At 50.6% G+C, this 19,156-nt stretch overlaps 2 protein-coding genes across 4 annotated transcripts; both read left to right on the top strand.

Moving 5' to 3' along the window:
- The first annotated feature begins 1,706 nt into the window (after window positions 1-1,706).
- RAC2 (Rac family small GTPase 2) lies at window positions 1,707-10,217 on the top strand. 2 transcript variants are annotated; one of them, XM_048302159.1, is made up of 7 exons: window positions 1,707-1,865; window positions 4,820-4,891; window positions 6,074-6,191; window positions 7,615-7,677; window positions 8,051-8,210; window positions 9,087-9,221; window positions 9,954-10,217. In XM_048302159.1, exons 1-6 carry the CDS (start codon window positions 1,831-1,833, stop codon window positions 9,215-9,217), a joined length of 579 nt encoding a protein of 192 aa, XP_048158116.1. In that variant the 5' UTR covers window positions 1,707-1,830; the 3' UTR covers window positions 9,218-9,221; window positions 9,954-10,217. The 2 variants fall into 2 exon arrangements, with proteins under 2 accessions (XP_048158116.1, XP_048158115.1); XM_048302158.1 differs by lacking the exon at window positions 1,707-1,865 and adding an exon at window positions 2,718-2,821.
- Window positions 10,218-10,304: 87 nt separating this feature from the next.
- On the top strand, window positions 10,305-18,038 carry SSTR3 (somatostatin receptor 3). Of its 2 annotated transcripts, XM_048302157.1 has the most exons (3): window positions 10,305-13,266; window positions 14,156-14,297; window positions 16,348-18,038. In XM_048302157.1, the coding sequence occupies exon 3, from the start codon at window positions 16,409-16,411 to the stop codon at window positions 17,612-17,614; it is 1,206 nt and encodes a 401-aa protein (XP_048158114.1). In that variant the 5' UTR covers window positions 10,305-13,266; window positions 14,156-14,297; window positions 16,348-16,408; the 3' UTR covers window positions 17,615-18,038. The 2 variants fall into 2 exon arrangements, with proteins under 2 accessions (XP_048158114.1, XP_048158113.1); XM_048302156.1 differs by lacking the exon at window positions 14,156-14,297.
- The last annotated feature ends 1,118 nt before the right edge of the window (window positions 18,039-19,156 follow it).

Here is a 19,156-nt window from a genome sequence, read left to right as displayed (position 1 = left end):
TCACTCTGTGCTTCCGAAATAGCGGCAAGACTTGGAAACATTCCACGGCTGAAGGTTTCTGGGTTGTAGCTGAGTGACAGCTGGGAGCGCTCTCCTCCAGAGCAGGTCAGTTGCAACAGCCTCCTGTGGCTGCAGCAGCACAGAGGTCATCAGCCTTTGGAGAAACATTTTACTCAGAGTTCCTTCCTTCAGGAACATGCCTGCTGCAAACCCACTGTTCTTGCTCTAACCGGCCTCCTGAAAAAACCTGGAACTTCTTAATTAGTTCTGTGCCACCATATCCCATCTTCTATAAAACCCATCTCCTGCCCATCCACTCACCAGTTCAGGCTGGAGCATGTGCACACATACACTCTTTTCAAGGCTTGATGTTGCATGGGAGGAGAAGGAAGGAAGAGGAGGCAAACCCTCATTTTGATAATGGAAAGGAAGGAGTAAAGCTTCTCAGGATCATTCTGCTCTTGTCTCTTCTTTTTTAGGGTAATTGCTTCCTTCTTCTTAGTGCTTAGCTCTAAAAATCTTTTATTTTCTGAGGCCAGTGAGGACTGCCTGAGAGAGTTGGAGTAGTTCAGCCTGAAGAAGAGAAGGCTCTGGAGAGACCTTACTGCAGCCTTTCAATACATTAAGGGGACCTATAAGAAAGAACAAGGACAGGCTTTTTAGTAGGGCCTGTAGTGACAGGACAAGGGGGGGCTATAGTTTTAAACTAAAAGAGGGTAGATTCAGACTATATATAAGAAAGAAGTTATTTATGATGAGGGTGATAAAACACTGGAACAAGTTGCCCAGAGAAGTGGCAGATGCCCCATCTCTGGAAACATTGAAGGTCATGTTGGATGGGGTCTGAGCAAACCTGTTGAAGATGTCCCTGCTCATTGCAAGGAATGTGACCAGATGGCCTTTAAAGGTCCCTTCCAATCCAAACTATTCTATGATTCTAAGATATAAGAAGTTTGGCAGCAGCTCCCACTGGCCACTTTTGCACAGAACTAGTGGAGAGGTTGGATAGGAAGAGACTGGTTTGCAGGGGCTTCTCTCATCCAGTCCTGGCTCTCATGGTACTGTAACGAGAGAGAAAACAGTTCATTGCACCCCTTGATGCATTTGTTCACCTTCATGGTGAGCGCATAGGTTCACACAGCACTTTCTTGTAGCAGTAATCTGGGCAGGGGAGGAAGTGCAGCAGTACCTTATCCCCACAGGAGGGGAGGGATAGAGCAGCCATTGGGTGGCAGCTGCTTTCGAGAGGCTGCGTGACTTCCTTGTTCAGCCTTCACAGTATTGTTCCTTGTGATGTTTCACCCTTGACACTTAGGGGCACTAGGAGGACCTGAAAAACCTTCACTGCCCCTCACCACCCCGCTACTCCCACTTCAGATTCCCTTCCCTGCTTACTCCTCCTCCAAAGCTTGGATGATAAAGGAGGGAGGAGAAAATCCACCCTTCCACATTCTCACCCCGCTTTCTAACCCTTATTCAGCTCCCCTGGAAAATCAGTTTGGTGCCCCCCCCCCCGCTGTTCATTTGGATGAGGTGGAATGGGAGTGGGTGAGACACACAGGGTGAACAAGAAATATTACAGCAGCCATCATCCCCACCAAGAAGTCACGCCAGCTCCGCCTTCAGCAACGGCCTCGGCCACAGAGCTGCCGCTGCGGTGGAGGGGCGGAGGGACCGGAGGGTGATCGTCGAGTGAAGTTCCCTCTTCCACTTCCTCCCTCCTTGCAATCTGCTGTTCTGGTACCCACATTTGCCCATCCGTCCCTGCTGTTTGCCTTGGCCTGACTTCCCTTTGCCTCGGGCTCCGTCCTCAGCCACGGGTCCAGAGCCATGCAAGCCATCAAGTGTGTCGTGGTGGGAGACGGGTACGTACCCTGCGGGTCTGCTGCGGGTGCGGGGCGGGACAGGCTGTGACCAGGGGCATGAAAAAAGTGGCTGCTTGGTGAAACTTCCCTGGCTTTGCTTCTGACCTTCTGCAGGCTTGCTACTACTGCAGACATGCTCCCTCCTTTCTCCCCAGGGCAGGGGACATTCCTCTGGGGAGCACGAAGAGGGCATTTTGCAGGGCATCTGCATGGAAATGCAGATCATCCATCTACATTTCCATCTGCATCCATGGAAAGTGGAGCAGGTCTGTCCCACGCGCAGGAGGTGATGGTGTTCCTGCCAGATTCAGCTCGTAGGCAGGAGCAGTTAGATTTAAAACCCATGAGGTACAAGTGCTCCCCTGCAGGTGAATGGCTCCTTGAAAGCCGTCTGCTCACTGGGAATGACTGGGAGAGGGCATGACACTCTGGTCCTGGCAGGATGTCTATCAGGATCTCTATGTTCAGCTTTTCTCAGCAGGTTATCTCTGTATTGGAGTGTGGTGGAGATTGTTGGCAAGGGGCCTCTGTGGGCACATGGAGAAGCAGCTCTTTCCTCTGGGATAGGCACAAGTATAGGGCACTTCGGGAGTGGGAGGTAACAAAACCTTGCCTTCACAACATGGTGGCTTCTCTGCCCATGTCCCCTGATTCCTGGAAATGGCCTGATCCAAGCCATCAATGAGTTAAGCAGTCATCACTGCTTGGGGCAGGAGGGATGGAGCAGAAAGAGCGACTTGTTGCCCTGTGGGATGAGTAAACGCAAGGGAGGGAAGGAGGAGAGTCTGTGCTTGGAATGGGATAGCTTGATTCCTTTCTACCTAGAAGCTGGCCAGACTATTATCTGGGGCAGCTGTAAGGTGGCAGATGAAGAGACATTTACAGCAGTGCTGCTCCCCACAGTCACTTCCTCCTTTAGAACTGGCCTGGGAAAGAAGATGTCTGCACACAAAACAGTACGTGTCGGACATGTTCTTGGGGGCTGGGGCAAGGGGATGGGGAGGAGGGACAAGGAAAGACAGAACACCAAATAAAAACTAACCTGTAAGAAAAGTCCCCTGAAGGTTTTAAGCTGGAGCTGGATGAACAACTCCACTGGGCATTTATCTGTTACCCAATTCCCCACCCCCCAGTTTGCCCCTCGCACATAGCACCAACTCTGTAGCCTTCCCTCAAGGCAGCATCCACCTCATATGATGGTTAACCCCACCACATGCTCTGCTCTCAACCCCTAGGACCTCAATTCCTCTTAAATGTCTTCTGTCTCGTCATTTTGCTTCTCTGTACACTGCACTTCTGTACACCTCTCACCATCTTGCCACACAGCCCCCACTGCTCTGAGCTCTTGGTTCCCCACCCCTCACCTCCCTCCCAGCCATGCCAGCAATGTTACCCTCTTGGTTCAACCCTAACAACCACAGGACCTTCTCCTCTCACTCAGCTCACATGTTGTCCCATAGCTGCTGTGCCCCCACAGCCCCTCCATCACGCATCACTGACCTCTTAACATGCCCTGGGTTCAATCACAGGAGCCTGCAGGTGCCACTAACCTCAGCTCTGTGTTGTAACCTTCACCCCTCACTGACCGTTTGTGCACCTCTCTGTTCAACCACACCAGTTCAGAACGTCCCCCTCTTCCACAACTGATCCACTCGCAGGCCCATAGATCTGAGGCATTTCCTGTAGGGCTTCACCTCCCTCAGTAGCTCTAGGATAAGAAGGAAGCAAGGGACCTGGGGAAAGAGCAGGGACGGAGAGAGGAGGATCTAAGAAAGGGGGGTGGCAGGAGTAAGAAACAAATGTCAGAGCACGCCGAAGAGCTCCGCTTCCTCCTCAGCTGCCGCACAGTCCAGTGACAGAGGCAGCTGCCTTGTGACCAGGTGCCTGTCAAGGGCACACAAAAAGGCAGAGCTGCAGCCCTGGGGCAGGGGACTTTGCAGGTATGGCTGAGGTGGTTTGAGTGTCCCCAGCAGCAGAATTCCAGCCTTTGCCCAGGAAAGACCTCTCCCTCATCCTGGGCTGTCCTAGCTGAGACATTTCCTGTGTTCTGTAACTGAAACATGGCCAAGCTTTCCCAGGCCACACAAACCTGAGGAACAGCATCCCAGCAGGAGAAGGATTTTCTTCCCAACACCTGTCTTGGCTGCTTTATTTTCTTCTAACCACCTTCTGTGGTGAGGGAAAGAAGTGCTTCTTTCCCTCAGCACAGGCTTCACCTTGCCCACGACACCTCCTTCCCCCACACGACAGCCTTATTGCTCCTTATCCCGCCAGTGCTCTCACCCAGTCTGGACTGTGCTGCTGCCTTGCTCTCCACCCTGCTGCAGCATGTGTGTGTAGGAGACTGAGGGGAGAGAAAGGACCAGCTTCTAGATCAGAAACACCACCAGCAGCCTCCATCTGCCATGGGGGCAGGCACCTTTTTGGCTCCTTACAGCTCTCTGTGCAGGTGTTGCTGCAGCTTACTGTAGATGGGAAAGACTGGGTAAGTCAGGAAAAGCTGCTACCAGTCCCTGGCCACAGCACCTGAAAAGCAGGTGGGAGTGCCTGTATTCGAGTGCTGAAGCTGGCATGGCAGCTTTGTCATGGCACACCGAGGCAACACACCTGTCCTGGCTGCGAGCCTACAGCACTCTGCATGCACTGCAACATGGGCTCCCACCTCCATCGCAGAGTGGATGCGTTTTAGCTGAGTGATCTCTGTACTAGACCGTAAAAACAAGCCTTAGCGCTCAAAGACAACAAACATTTCTGGGTGACATCCTGTCTTTCTTCCTGCCAGCTTTCTAACCTGTGGTTATGCACTCTCTGGTCCTGTGAATGTGTTTCTGCTTTCAGGGGTTTACTGATAGGGCTAGGTTAGAGGTGTGGAAGGATTGCCTCATCTCCATCTCACCCTAGCAAGACTGCCTGCACTGCCATGAATTCCTGCTATTGTTTTCTTTCTCTTCCAGGGCTGTGGGAAAAACCTGTCTCCTTATCAGCTATACCACCAATGCCTTCCCAGGAGAATACATCCCCACTGTGTGAGTAATGCATAAACAGGTCCTGGAGCGGGTGGGAGGCATGAAAACAGGTTGCAAAGAGGTGCAGTGACCCCTTGTGCACTCCACGGGTCACAATTTCCATGCCAAGCAGAGGAAGGTCAGCCAAACCAATGAAGGAGTCTCTAAGTTTGGATCTGTCACCTTTCACCAGAAGCAACCTTGTAAAACCCTGGTATAAATAGGACATTTGAAAGACTCAAGCCAACCCAAGGTCTATCAGCTTGTTAAGTGTACAAGTAGCAGGTGAGATCCTGCCAGCCAAGACAAACAGGCACTAGGCTACAACAACTGGGTCGGACCCAAGAGAAGGCAGGTGGATAGACATGGGACCCCACTTCCTTCCTTGTCCAAGACACTTGCTGTTATTGGAGCAGTCATAGATTCTGCATGGAGCAGAATTGTAGAATTGGTTGGAAAAGATCTCTGGGATCATTAGCCTAGCCTACCACTAACCTAGCACTGCCAAGTCCACTGCCGAATTGTGTCCCTTCTAACGTGCATATGCCATGAACACATTCACAAGACCTTTGTGTTGGTCCCTCCCTATCACTGGTTTCCCTTAGTCTGGGAAAAAAGTACCAGAAGGACCAGGAAATAAAATTTTCTAGGATGAGGGTAGGAACTTCTCTATTGTCTTGATACCGTTTTTTTCTATCAAGACTTTGCTCCTAAGCATGCAATCCTGACAGTTGTCCTAAAATATTTCAAGCCGAGTTGTCAAAGAGCAAGGGGACACATTGTCCTCAGTTCCAGCAGGGCTGTTGAGGAGTGAAGCAAACTAGAGAGACATGGATTCTTCTTCACTTCTAAGAATAAAACTAACTCTTAGAACACAGAAGAAAGACAGGGGCTTGGCTCTAGAGCAGATGCAGTTGTGGGAAGGATGTTGGGAAAAAAATGGGAAAAGAAAAGAGTTTGTGGACCTGCATGCAAGGTATCAAAGGTGGAGCTGCAGCCAGGCACCTGTCCAGGATAGCTGAATGATGGGGAGGAGGTTGATGCTGAGTGGGAATTCCATAAGGTGGAGGTTCACAGAAAATCAGTGTCACCCAGGTGAGGAGAGAAGAGGAATCCCCACTCTTTGCTCCTGGATGCACCTACACTACTGGAAGGCCTCCCTCTTCTCCTGTTTGAGCCATGGCCTATGTCTCTGAATTTCAGGTTTGATAACTATTCTGCCAACGTGATGGTTGACAGCAAGCCTGTAAATCTGGGACTTTGGGATACTGCTGGACAAGAGGATTATGACAGGCTGAGGCCACTCTCTTACCCGCAGACGGTGGGTCACACTCCATGTCCCTCCTGCCCTCCTCCCTCGGCTACACCTCCACCCCTCACTGCAAAACTCAACATGTGCCTTGAAACAGTGACAGGATTGTTACTGTCGCTCTCTGCCTTTTTCTGAGAATATCTCTGGTGATATGCAACTGCCTTGAAACCCGAAAGTTAAAAGACATCTAAGGATATTTTGGAGCCTTTATCTGAACTCCCATTACTGGTATAACTGAGCAAGAGAATGAAACATTCAAAGGCACTTTTGAGACCAGCTGACACTGACTTTTTGTGGGGCAGATGCCTTACACAGCCCTGGTAAAAAACCTTCCTGTTGTAAAGTTAAGGTGGTTCATGGAATTTAAGAGGCAGGAGCTTGCCACGTTTCTGTGAATCCCACTCTTCTGACTTCTGCCTTTTAAAAGAGATCTGATGTGTGGGCATGTGTTTGATCTGCTGGTGCCTCTAGCAGAACAAACGGGTGCCTCAGATACTGTGTTCACCAGTTTTTCACCACACTGACAGAGTGATTTCAGGGTCTAAGGATCACCTTCCCTGGAGAATGTTGTTTCAAGCAGTCTTTTGGCAAGCTCAGAAAGACCTTGCTGCATCAGACATTGGTCTGAAGGTTGCCACTGCAATCAAAAAGCTTAGGAATTGATTAGAAGTTACTTGTTTGGGCTAGGTTCAGCCACCTAAAAATCAGACACCTGGTATAAGGTGTTTTTGCCTGCAGTCAGTGCAAGCAGGTCTATTTCTCAACAAGATGCTTGCATCCACCCTGGGACATTTCCCAAGGATAGGTGGAGGAATGTTTCTCCAAGGTTTTTGTCTCTGATAGTTGTAGAAGTATGGAAATGGATAGGCTGGGTCTGGCACCACTGCTCCAGCTAGGTGAAGCTGGACGAAATAGATATAACCTTGATGAGCTGGTATTGGTTTGGTTTGGTCTGGTTTTAAAGGAAATTTGAATTCTGCCATGCCCCGGAAAATCGCTTACCTGGAGAGCCGAAACTCTACCTCCTTTGAGTCCTGCAGGTGTACTTTTTGGGCTGAAACTAGGTCTGTCTCAACTGTGGGCAAAATTACTTTGGCCTGAAAGCTCTCTGGTGTTCGTGAAGAACGAGCAGGAAGCTGTCAGGCCATTTCCCATGAGGATGAGTGTGCAAACCGCAAAAACCCCATCCTCAGAGCTGACCATTTGGCTCTTCTGATATGGTGGCTATGGTTACAATGACTCAGGGGAGCAGAGATCCTTCTCTCCACCAGAGGCAAGAAGCAGCAGTCAGGACTTTTGTATTATAGAGAGAGCTTTCCCAAGCACAGCCCTCTGCTGCAGAGGGAGGTTGTTGCCCACACAGACCTTCCCTCCCCCCCTGCTTCATCATGCCATCTCATCCTAACTCTGCACCATGGTTGTATGCCTACAGGATGTCTTCCTGATCTGCTTCTCCCTCGTCAGCCCAGCATCTTACGAAAACGTCCGTGCTAAGGTGAGACAGGGTATTCTGGTCCACCAGGGAATGAGGGGGCTGCGACTGGTGCTGGTCTTGCAAGAACAGTGACTATGGGTGGAGACTACCACTAGGACATCTAGGTTCAGGAGGTCATATGTCTTTTCTGTTAGTCGGAAGCCTCCTTCAGATGCCTTTTCTGGTTCATTTCAAAGAAGGTGGCCAACTCTACTAATGGGCCTAATTCAACTTGCTGGGCTATTGTGCTGTCAGATCACAGACTTATATTAGGAAGGACAGGCTGTTAGCTACCTTGCTGACATTTTTTTCAGGAGTGCCTCTTTGTTTTCCCATGTGCATGCCCATATGTGTGTCTTCTTCTCACATCTTTGCCATTTTGCTCCATTGCTAGTGGTTCCCCGAGGTGCGGCACCACTGCCCAAACACTCCCATCATCCTCGTGGGCACAAAGCTGGATCTCCGTGATGACAAGGACACCATAGAGAAGCTGAAGGAGAAGAAGCTATCCCCCATAACATATCCTCAGGGTCTTGCTCTGGCCAAAGAAATAGGTATGTGTTTGGGGAATCATCTTGGACCTACCGAAAGGAGAGAGGCCGAAGAAAAGGGCTTCCCCTCAATTTAACGAGGCTTTTGTAGAGGTATCTCATAGTGGTATCCCCGAGGGACACGAGGAGACACATCCAGGGTCATGGGACAAAAGGCACTTCAGGAGACTCGGGAAGGAGATCTGCTCCTTGAGGAAGACTGAACCCCTCAGTCCTCTGTTTTGTGCCTCTCTCTGGTCGCCATCCTTCACATACACACACAACTACACGCTTTCACATTCTCCTCCCCTGTTACTCTGCTACTTCTATCTGGGACAGTATTTCTTCTGTGAAAGCCACAGCTGCGCTGTGGGCAGAGGCCACTCCTCCATATCCGGAGAGAGGCAGAAGAGAGGTTTTTAACCTCTGTCAGGAAGCGTTGCAACTGCAGTTTCCTGTCCCTGCCCCTGTCTGCTGGGGCTTATACGTGCAATCCCAGGTATGGGTGTCTCACCCCACTATTCAGATCTTCTCAGATGTGGCACACAGATGTAGGAGAGAGGGTGATAAACACAGCTTGAGGGAGTCTTCAAGAAGGAGTTCAGCAGAGGGAGTGTCTGGCCAGGATGACATGGTCATCCTCACACAATGGCTCTGCTGTGGCTACATGGGTAGCCATCAGGCAAACCTTGGTCTAGTGCAGCTGGCAAGCTTTGCCCTGAAGTCAAGACTGTCTGAGTGAGTGAAATGTGTCCTGACAACGTGTAATGTCTTTGATCACCTGAGATGCGTTTATTCAGCTCAGGCAAGAGCCAGGCCTTGCTTTCTAGCACAAGGAGCAGAAACCTGGGTATCCCCACTGCCTACCCCCCATTGCAACACCTGCTTTCCTCCTGACAGACTCTGTGAAATACCTCGAGTGCTCGGCTTTGACGCAGCGTGGCCTCAAGACGGTGTTTGACGAGGCCATCCGAGCAGTCCTGTGCCCGCAGCCCACCCGGACAAAGAAACGGGCATGCAGCCTCCTCTGAGCAAGTAAGTCTGACAGGGATCCCTGGGATGACACCAGTGGTGCTTTCCTGCTCCTGAACCCAGATTGTCAGGGCCACTGTGTTCCTGGTGAGCCTGTTGGAATGGGTCACCTTCAAAGAGAGAGAGGGAGACAGCACACCCTGCTTGGGAAAAGGACAGGACATGGTATGATAAACCCAGGATCAACTTCCCCCTCCTTTCTGCTTGCCTGTGGGCAAGTTTGTTCCCATCTCTTGATGTGGGGCAGCCTAGGATTTTGCACATGTGCCCTCAAAGAGAAGATCTGTCTGTCAACTTCTGCCGCAGAGGGAACTACATCCAGGCTGCTCTGGGGATGACCTGCTCTGAGAGCTATGAAGCCGTAGCCTTTGCCTATAGAAAATAAAGCTGTTCCTTATTCATGGCAGTTGCCCAGCAGCCCTTCCTCTTACCAAGCCCTGCTCACCTCAAGGGGTTTTTTGTATTGATCACTGGCAAGCGGCATCTTCTCCTCCAGGACTCCTTTACTTCTCGTATTGTCCCTACCTGCCTCCATGTCAGTACAAAGCAGCAGAGGGAGGAGACAGGCTTCAGGACAAGAGGCAAAGCTGGTCACATCCTGATGAGAGAGAAGAGTGAGAGCTTGCTAGTTTGGACCCTGTCCCTTCGGACACCCACCATCACCAGAGCAGAGGGAGGGAGAGCAGGAAAGTAGTTGAGCTGGTATTATGAGGTCTGTCCTGTTTTTGGCTATAGATCCCGGCCTTGTCCTGATGCCAGGTGCTGCCCAGCACACAGGAGAGTGAAGGCTCCAGCAACCCAGAGCTCAGCACCTTGGGGCGGTCATTGCTTTTTACTTCTGCCAGCTTGAAAGACTGCTGTGGGTCTGTAGCACTGGTTTGTCTGTTTGCACAACGTCCCTGCTCTCACCTCGCCTGCCCACCTGCCCCTTCCCTTCCTCCCAGGCCCCTGAGGTTACAACGTAGTGAATAACACCCAATAAACAGACTGTACATTCTTGTCATGTCCATGATGTGTTGCACCTCAGGGGAACACAGCCCTGAGGCCGTGAGCAGTGGGATGGCTGGGCTGGAGGCACCTCCCTGCTGTGCTCCTCATTCAGCAGTGATAACACAGGCAGCACCACACGGAGCCTGGTGAGCCCCAGCTGCTGTAGGATGATGAGACCAGGCCTGATTCATCCTCCAAGTTCTAAGTTCATCCTGCTAAGTTCCCAGCTGAGCCCCCTGCATTCCTTTTGCCTTTCCTCTTCTCAGTCTCCACGTGTTCAAAGGAAAAGTTGTCTCCCCTCCGCGCCACACAGAGGATGGGATGCAGGCTTTGGGAGGGGACACCTGGACCCAGACACCTCTCCGTGGGGACTGCCCCTGCAGGTTGCTGGGGACATCCTTTCACATTGCTGATTAATCCTCCTAAGCTCTGGCACTCACTCACACTGCCAGACACAGGCGGAGTGAGAATAGGAAGGGGGAGAGCAGGGAAAAAATTAAAGAGGGAGGAATGAGTCACCAGTCCGGACAAACTGCCTCCAAGACTCTAAAATTAAGCTGAAGAGAGTGGTCCCAGCGGTGCTATGGATCTGGCAGCTGTGAGCACCTGCTTTCCTGATGCATTGCAGGGACTTGAGAGTAAGTGTTACAGGCTGGTTGCTACTGCCACTACTTGCAGGAGAGAGGAGGGCTCGGGTTGTGATGATTGGCACTGCAAAATCCTGCAGTCCTAGGAGGGCACAGAGAAACCATGGAGTTGAGCCAGATTGCTGCTCCCAGATGCAGCAACACTTCAGAGCTTCAAAGGCTGCTTCCTGCACTGAGGAGGTGCGTTGGTAATGCCAGGTACAACCAGCCACAGTGAAGCCCCCGAGGTACCCTGCTACCAGGGAAACTCCTGCAAATTCAATTCATGGTCAGCGCTGAATAAGGCAGTTCATTCAGTGATGTGACTCATTATCTACTGATAGAGTTCAGAGCAACCCTGGCGGGCATCCTGTGGCAGGGAGTTCCACAAATACCTGCACTGCACGTGGGCTGCTGGATTAATTGCCCAGGGCCCACCCAAAGGTAATGTAAATTATGTCAACCTAAGCCCAGAAGAGCAAAAATGAAGCCTCTGGTGTGGGCATATGCCTGTGAAAGCACTTGAAAATGGGATCTAACCTCCTTTAAACATCCTAAGCATGACTCAAAACTATCTCTTCCCAGTGGTTTATTACATCTCTCCAGTTTTCAAGTGTTGGCTTTTACCTTTTCAGTCTGCCCCATCCCCTATCACGTACAGCAATGCCTACCATGTGTGTGAAACAAAATTCATGTACCTGGCTACCTGTGGAGGTGCACAGGCTGAGCTCTTCTCCCAACACAATCTAAGCACAACCCCCCACTGGAGCTGAGGCAGAGAATGGGGCACACAGAGCACTGAGAAAGTGATCTGGAGACCTGGAATTTGTGATCCTATGACTGTGCTTATGCTAACAAGTCCTGCAAGGGTTATCAGGCCTGGGTAGAACTCTGCTGTGTGGCTCTGTTCCTTCTAAAAAACGAGCTCAGGGGCTTCTGCATGGTGCTACAGACACCTGCTCTGCCATGGTAAAGAAAAACCTCTGTGTGCTACCCATGCCATTCCTTCCCCAATGAAGCCCACTCTCTCTTGTGTGTCTCCAGACAGCATTGTGGCCAAGTTCTAGCCTAAAGAGGCCTGACAGCTTTGAAGTCCTTTACTGCCTTCATCAGCTCACCTTTGAGCAGCACTGGCTGCACATGAAGTTGCCCAAGTAGGTTTGGAATGCCAGATTTTAGACCCTGGCTATGTTGTGCTCTAAGAGATACTTTCTTCTTTTGTTAAAGCTGGAATTTGCCCCAAGGGCTTAAATGCTCACAATAACATTGCCAAATGTCAAGAACTGGGTGATGCACAGCACAAGGAGTCACTGATGTTGGCTGCAGGGCAGGAAAGGGGGTGAGGATGAAAGGGAAGCCCTTTGTGCTGGGAATGGGATGGGGAAATCCTCATGTCCTTCCTGGAAGAACTGCTTGCACAAAGGAGATTAATTTCTCTCTTAGATCCGTTTCTTCTGGGTCTATGCCTTCCAGCACAGATGAAATCTGCCAGGACAGTTTGGGGCTGTTAAACTGCAACATTTTCCCAATGAAGGTGCAAAAGACAAGAGATCGTGTGTGGAGCCAGGGAGGGGAAAGAGTTGAAACAGACTATCTGCCCATCTGCCCGTATCTCCATCCATCTGGAGGTGCTCATAGGGCAGAACAGAAGGGAGAAGGGTTTGTGTGCTCAACATCCACGCGGATTTCTGAGCACCCTGCCAGCCAGAAGGTTTTGCTGTGTTCCTGCTGCTCCCAGCAGCACCAGTCTTGCCTGCATGACCCTTGGAACAGGGGCCCGGTCTCCTGGGTGCCCGCCCAGGGGAGCCGAGCCGAGTCGCCCCCTCCGCCCACTCTCCCACCTCACAGCTGCTCTCTGCATCCCTCTTTTCTTCCTCTCCCTCTTCCCTCCACTGTCTTCAGCTTCTTTTACCGCACTCCTCATTCCTTCATCCTCCCCTCTTCTGCGCTCCCCTTATCCCTCTGCCCATCTGCTTGCGCCTCCCTCTCCCCCTTTTATTCTCCATCCCGATATCTCCCCCCGCTCTTCTTCGTTCTCCTGCCCTGTCGTCCATCCCCTCCTTCTCCTCCTTCTCCTGCCGGTGTTTCCGTGCGTGGCGCCCATTGGCTGCCGGCGCCCGTCCCCCGGTACCGGCGCTCCGCTCCCTCTGCCCGAGCCCCGCCGATGGCGGGGGCTGCGTGGGGGGGAGACCCACGGGCGTGGGGCTGAGGGGCCGCGCATCCCCCCGGCCGCCCCGTGGCCCCTTCCCACGCCAGGCACGGCGGGGGCGATGGGCAAGTCTGGGAAGAAGGACCTGCGCCTCCGGTAGCGCTCGGCGAGGCTCGCTCCCTCCGGGAGCGCTTCGCTCTGTCGCGTTTAGGAAAGGGGAAGGGGAAAAGCATGACACGGATTCTCCCGGTGAAGCGGAGGAAAATGTACATCCCGACGACATGTAAGTACCCGGCGGCTCTGCCCGCTCTTCCCAGATGTCTCCCGCGGGCATGAGTCCATGCAGAAGTTAAGTCTGCAGTTCCAGAGAAGAAAACCTGCCGACCATCCCCCCACCCCCCCCCGCTCCCGACCCTCCAACTCTACCAGTCCAGCCTGGTCCCTGCGAGAGAGCTCAACCCCGAGGTGAGACGGGAGAGTCCTGAGCTGGAGCAGGGCCCTGGGAAACACGGGGGACAGGAAGGGAGGGGGGTCATGAGAGGCTGCAGATTATTTGGCTGTGTTATCCCTCCCAGCTGCTATTCATGGTTTGTTACCAGGTCTGGGCTCAGCTTTCAGCATCCACCTCCTCCTCTCATTCAAAGCAGAAATATATATATATATATATATATATATATATATATATATATATTTATATTTTTTTCCCTAAGGAAAGCAGTAGTGCCAATTTCCCATCTCTTCCTACCTCTCTGCCTTCTTCCTGCTCTCCAGCTGCATGAACCAGGCATTTTCTGGTAGCACCTGTTAGAGGATCCCAAGCCTCTTGCAACAGGTGCTGTCCACATCAGGAACAGATCCAAGTGGATGCAAACACACCATCAGTCTGAGGCCAGGGTTGCTCACCAACTCCTACCCATGCATGTGCTGCCAAAGCAACCAGCAGAGTGGATCCAAACTAGATGAAGCACTGATGTCCAGTGTTTTTTCTGCCAAAATAGCCAAAATGTGTGACATGGCATTTGAGCTGGTACATGGTACTTGACAAAGTTATAATGGCAGCAACAGACCACACCTGCTTAAAGATCAAGACTTTCCCCTGCAGCTGCCTGAGCAGGAAAATGAATTTATAGGAAATCCATGCTTTTTGTTGCATGCCTTAATATTTTTGATAGGGCTTCTGAAGCTACCCTGGAGCTGGATTTACTGTATTGCTAAACAACAGCCTGAACAACCGGCTTTGAGGTGTGGACCCCAGACGCTTCTCCAAATGCTTTTCAGCCCCAGCAGGAGTATCTCCACCCATATTTGATATTTGTAAGGCTCCAAATATTTGGCCTTTTTTTTCTTTAAATTCCTTTGCATGCAGGAGGAACATCCAAAGGGATTCCCATCTATGTCTTCACCTTTTAGAGGATCACCCTTTTACGAACATGCTGTTCTGGCCTCTGCCACCTTTTGTAGGGATCTTTGCCCCTAGAGCAGCCATTGCCCTCCTCTTTTCTCCAACAAGTGATTCATGTCACTAGAACAGAATTGGAAAAAATATCAGAGGAAAGATCCTTGAACTTAGAGCTTCAAATCACTTCCTACTCTGCTTATTCGTTGCAGCCAGTCATGATGTGTAGGACAGCCCAGTGCTGCAGGACCCCAAGAGATGGGCTTCTATCAGGACAGTGTGTCACAGCCCAAGGCACCTGAAAATTAAGAAAATCTAAACAATCCCAATCCTTCAAAGCTCAAATGCTCTAAATCAAGAAACACTTATACAATAGCCTGTAGAAATGGCCTTAAGACATAGTTGCTCAACTGTGTTTTTATGGGGCCTATCAGATGAGGTTCCTTCAGCATAAAATTTGATATATCTGTCAAGTCTGTTGGGTTTGCCTGTCTGGTGTCCAAGAACTCCATCTGAAGCTCAGGTCTCCCCTAGGGTTTCCAGAACTTGGAATGATGTCTACAAAACAAACAAACAAACAAATAACAAAACCCCAACCAAACAAAAAAAACTCCCAAACACTGTAGTATTAGACATTAGTGAAGAAAGTTGTGATGCTACAGAGAATCACCTGGGAGAAAAGTCTCTGGAGTGTTTCTGGCATCCTGAAAGTAGTTAAGGTTGGGAGTCCTTTCCTTTGACATCCCCAGTTTTAATTCAATAGAAAAGGAGCTTCAGAGCCCTAAGAGATTTGTTGAGATTAGTAAAGGCAAGCCTCAGAGTCCCCATTCACTTCCACCAAGTCATTCTCCCTTCCAAGGACCTAATTCATCAGCAGGATGGCCCTGTCGGTCCACACATCCAGAAAAGTTTTCCAGATCTGGAATAATCCTGAAAGAAACACAAATCCCCCCTGCATTAGGTTTTCCAGGGTGTCTCTGGTCCATAGTATGTGCTGGGCTCTGTATTTCACATATGGAGCCCTGACAAAAGGCACGTCCGTCCCTTAACTGTCCTCTCCCTGCAGCTCCTGACCCCGTATCAGCAGCAAGCTGGTGGTGAAAGGAGAGCTTGTTTGCTCAAGGCTCTCTCTGAGTGAGCCAAGTGCTGTTTCCATGCCAAACCCTGACGTGACGAGCAATTGGGCACCTCAGATTAGGAAGGCTGGAACACTGCTTTGGTGTTGCAAACAGGTGGGGCAGGCAGAGCCTCTACCTTCAGCAGTGTGTTGCAGGGTGCAGAAGGAGAGGGATAGAATGGCAGGGAGAACAAGAAAAAAAGAGATAAGAGGGATCTGGACTGATCCCTCTTGGTGTATCCAAAATAATCTTTCCTTTACTCTCAAACTGGCATAACACAAACCAACTGCCCTTCAGCTCAGGTGCTGATTTCAGCCCCTCTGCTTGGATTGAAAGCACTTTTCTTTCTGCTATAGGGCTAACAATAACATGGCCAGTCCAAAAAGAACTTCAGCAAGCAGGAGAATAAATACTCAAGAGAATAGGAAAGTCAGAGTCAGAAAGGCACTTTGTCACTGTATGCTTTTCCCTCTTTTGTTTGTAAAGCACCTGCCACTCACAAATAGGAACCAGGCCCCTGGTGATCACGTCCTCGGTATTTGATCCATTAGCAATGAAAACTTTCCCCGTCCTTATCCTAGTCTGTTGTTCTTTTTCCAGAGGATCTTTCCCTAGAGGAGAGGCCCACATTGAACCATCTCCCTGTTTGTCCCTCTATCTTCACTGTGCCTTGCAGGACTAGATGGGTTTGATATTGTCCTAGATTTTCCAGCATCCATTACTGTCCACAATCTCCCCTTGAATCCCCATGCCTGCCCATACCTAACACACAGTTAATGTGGTCATTTTACCTGTGGCTTTTTCAGCTGTCATGTCCCCAATATCAATCTTTTTTTTCTCCTCCTCTCAGCTCCAGATTGCTAACTGATCCTGCAAGGACACTGCCCTCTGCCCTCTTCCCTGCCTCTGCTATGGACACCTCTGCTTTTAGCCTCCCCACGCCGGCAGTGTCGGAGGAGGGGAATGCCTCCAGTAGCTGGACAGGCTTCACCACCCCCAACAGCTCCTCCACCATCAGCCCTGGTGTAGTTGTCAGCGGTGTCCTCATCCCCGTGGTCTACCTCATTGTCTGTGTGGTGGGGCTGGCTGGGAATTCGCTGGTCATTTATGTGGTCCTGCGGCACTCCGTGAGCGAGTCGGTGACCAATGTCTACATCTTGAACCTGGCCCTGGCTGATGAGCTCTTCATGCTGGGCCTGCCGTTCCTGGCTGCGCAAAATGCCCTGTCCTACTGGCCATTTGGTTCTTTCATGTGCCGCCTGGTGATGGCCGTGGATGCCATCAACCAGTTTACCAGCATCTTCTGCCTGACAGTGATGAGCGTTGACCGCTACCTGGCTGTGGTCCACCCAGGGAAGTCCTCCAAATGGAGGACAGCACGGGTGGCCAAGGCCGTCAGTGCAACCGTGTGGGTGCTGTCTTCCATAGTGGTGCTGCCCGTGGTTGTCTTCTCAGATGTCCCTTTAGGGATGAGTACGTGCCACATCCAGTGGCCAGAGCCTGCCTCGGTGTGGAGAGCTGGCTTCATCGTCTACACTGCTACCCTGGGCTTCTTCGGACCACTGCTGGTGATTTGTCTCTGCTATCTCCTGATCGTTGTGAAGGTTCGCTCCTCTGGCAGGCGGGTGAGGGCTCTGTCCTCCAAGCACAAGCTTTCAGAGCGCAGAGTGACCCGCATGGTGGTGACTGTGGTGGCTGTCTTCGTCCTTTGCTGGCTCCCCTTCTACGTCCTCAACATAATCAATGTTGTCTGCCCACTACCAGAGGAGCCATCCCTCTTTGGAGTCTACTTCCTCGTGGTGGTGCTGCCATATGCCAACAGCTGCGCCAATCCCATCATCTATGGCTTCCTCTCCTACCGCTTCAAGCAGGGCTTCCGCAGGGCCATCTTCAGGCCGTCCCGCCGAGTCCAGAGCCAGGAGGTGCCAGCATGCCCCCCAGAGAAGATTGATGATGAAAGGGAAGAGGGTGAGATCAGCAAGATCACCCAGAATGGAAATGACAGGCAGGAGTGTCCTCTAAGCAGTGGAGAAGGAAAAAGCAATGAGCAAAAACCGCTCCCTGAGGAGCCTGCGGGATGCGAAAAGAGCAACAAGTTGCATGTCAGTTATTTATGATGAAAGGGCTGGTGCAGGGGAAAGAGACACTGGGACATGGGATCCCCTTCACCTTCTCTGCTTTCAAAGGCAATGGGAGACATGGATACAAGGGAATATTAAAGTCCAGGAGTCTGCTTAAAGATCAATAGGGCTTCACGATCTTGTGGGAAAAGCAAGGCGTTGTTCTTGGCTTTGGAAAAGACACCTGAGGTTTGTGTAGTACCAGTGTTACCAGAAACTGGTAAAAATAAAACCTCCTTAACACTAATGTAGCGTTAAGAAGCAGGCATTCTTTATTTGGCTGGATGCATGAGGGGATATCTCCTCCAAAATATCATGCATGCTGAGTACAGAAAAAGCTCCCATTTATATACTATATTTTACATATATGCTCATTCATTTTCCCAGAATAAACATACATATGGTAATCATTTCCCTGAAATCATTAACATAATTTCCCTCTCCTTTACACATATGTTCTTCTGTCCTGGGAGTCTTTTTGGTGGTCCCCTGTGGTTGGTGACTCCAAAGTCATACCTGACTGCTTGGTGAACTGGTAAAAGTTGGCACAGCTGGGCTGGTTGCTTTCCAGTTCTTCTTCCTACAGAATAAGAATTGTGCAGTTCATAGGTCAGTGGCTCTTGAAGAATAAACATTGTGTTAGCCACCAGGAGCAAATGATTTTTTATCTGGCAACACCAGGTGAAGAGCAGACTGCATTTAGGGAGAGCTGAAGAGGTGATGGGCACTGACAGTACAGAGAGAGCAAGGTCAGCCCTAGACGGATGATCTGCCCTTAGATGACCCAGCTGTGGAGAGCATAGGCTGCCATCTGATGGTGGCACCTCCAGGAAGTCCCCAAATGCCATATGCCACGTGTAGGCAACCCAGTGCCTTGAATAACCTCCTTATAAACATGAGAAGAGGTTTACCTTAAAAGATGAACAGGAAGGAGAAATGTCTGCAGCAAAGACATACCAGCCAGTTGCATTCGTGGCTGGAGACCACTGACTGCTCAAAACATCTTCTTTCTTTTCAGGGCTCTTATGGACTCTGGGCAGAATGACAAGACTTACCTGGGAGTTAAAAATGGAACATTTCTTTCCTTCACCTTGCCTTCTTCAGGGTGTTCCTGGTGCCTCTGCACCCTGGTGGGAGGTGTAACAAGGGTACAGAGGAAGACAGTGAGACATGAGTCGGAGGCAGCATTTCTTTTCCTCTCCTTAAGCTTTACTGTAAATAAACAAAAAGCCTTTGGGCTTAGAAGGCCAGGTGGGCAAAATCATTCTGTGTGTTTAGGAGAGGGGGTGCTATAGGTTTGGCTGAGATTACACCATGTCTTTGAGTTGAGCCAACTTCTGTATGGAGTCATGTTTGGCTAATACAGGAGATCAAGGCATCCATCAGTACAGGATGGGGCCAGGAAGCAGATGGAGGTTGGGGCATCTCCAGCGTGTAAGAGCTGTGGTTGTAAAGAGTCTGGGCAATATTAGGAATTAATTTATCCTGTGGGGAGGGGTAGAGTATTTGGCTCAGGATGGTGAAGAAACTACATGTCTG

The sequence above is a fragment of the Corvus hawaiiensis genome, chromosome 4, assembly GCF_020740725.1.
Source record: "Corvus hawaiiensis isolate bCorHaw1 chromosome 4, bCorHaw1.pri.cur, whole genome shotgun sequence".
Lineage (NCBI taxonomy): Eukaryota > Metazoa > Chordata > Aves > Passeriformes > Corvidae > Corvus > Corvus hawaiiensis.
The sequence above is the reverse complement of the archived record's forward strand: the minus strand, read 5'-3'. Positions and strand labels throughout refer to the sequence as shown.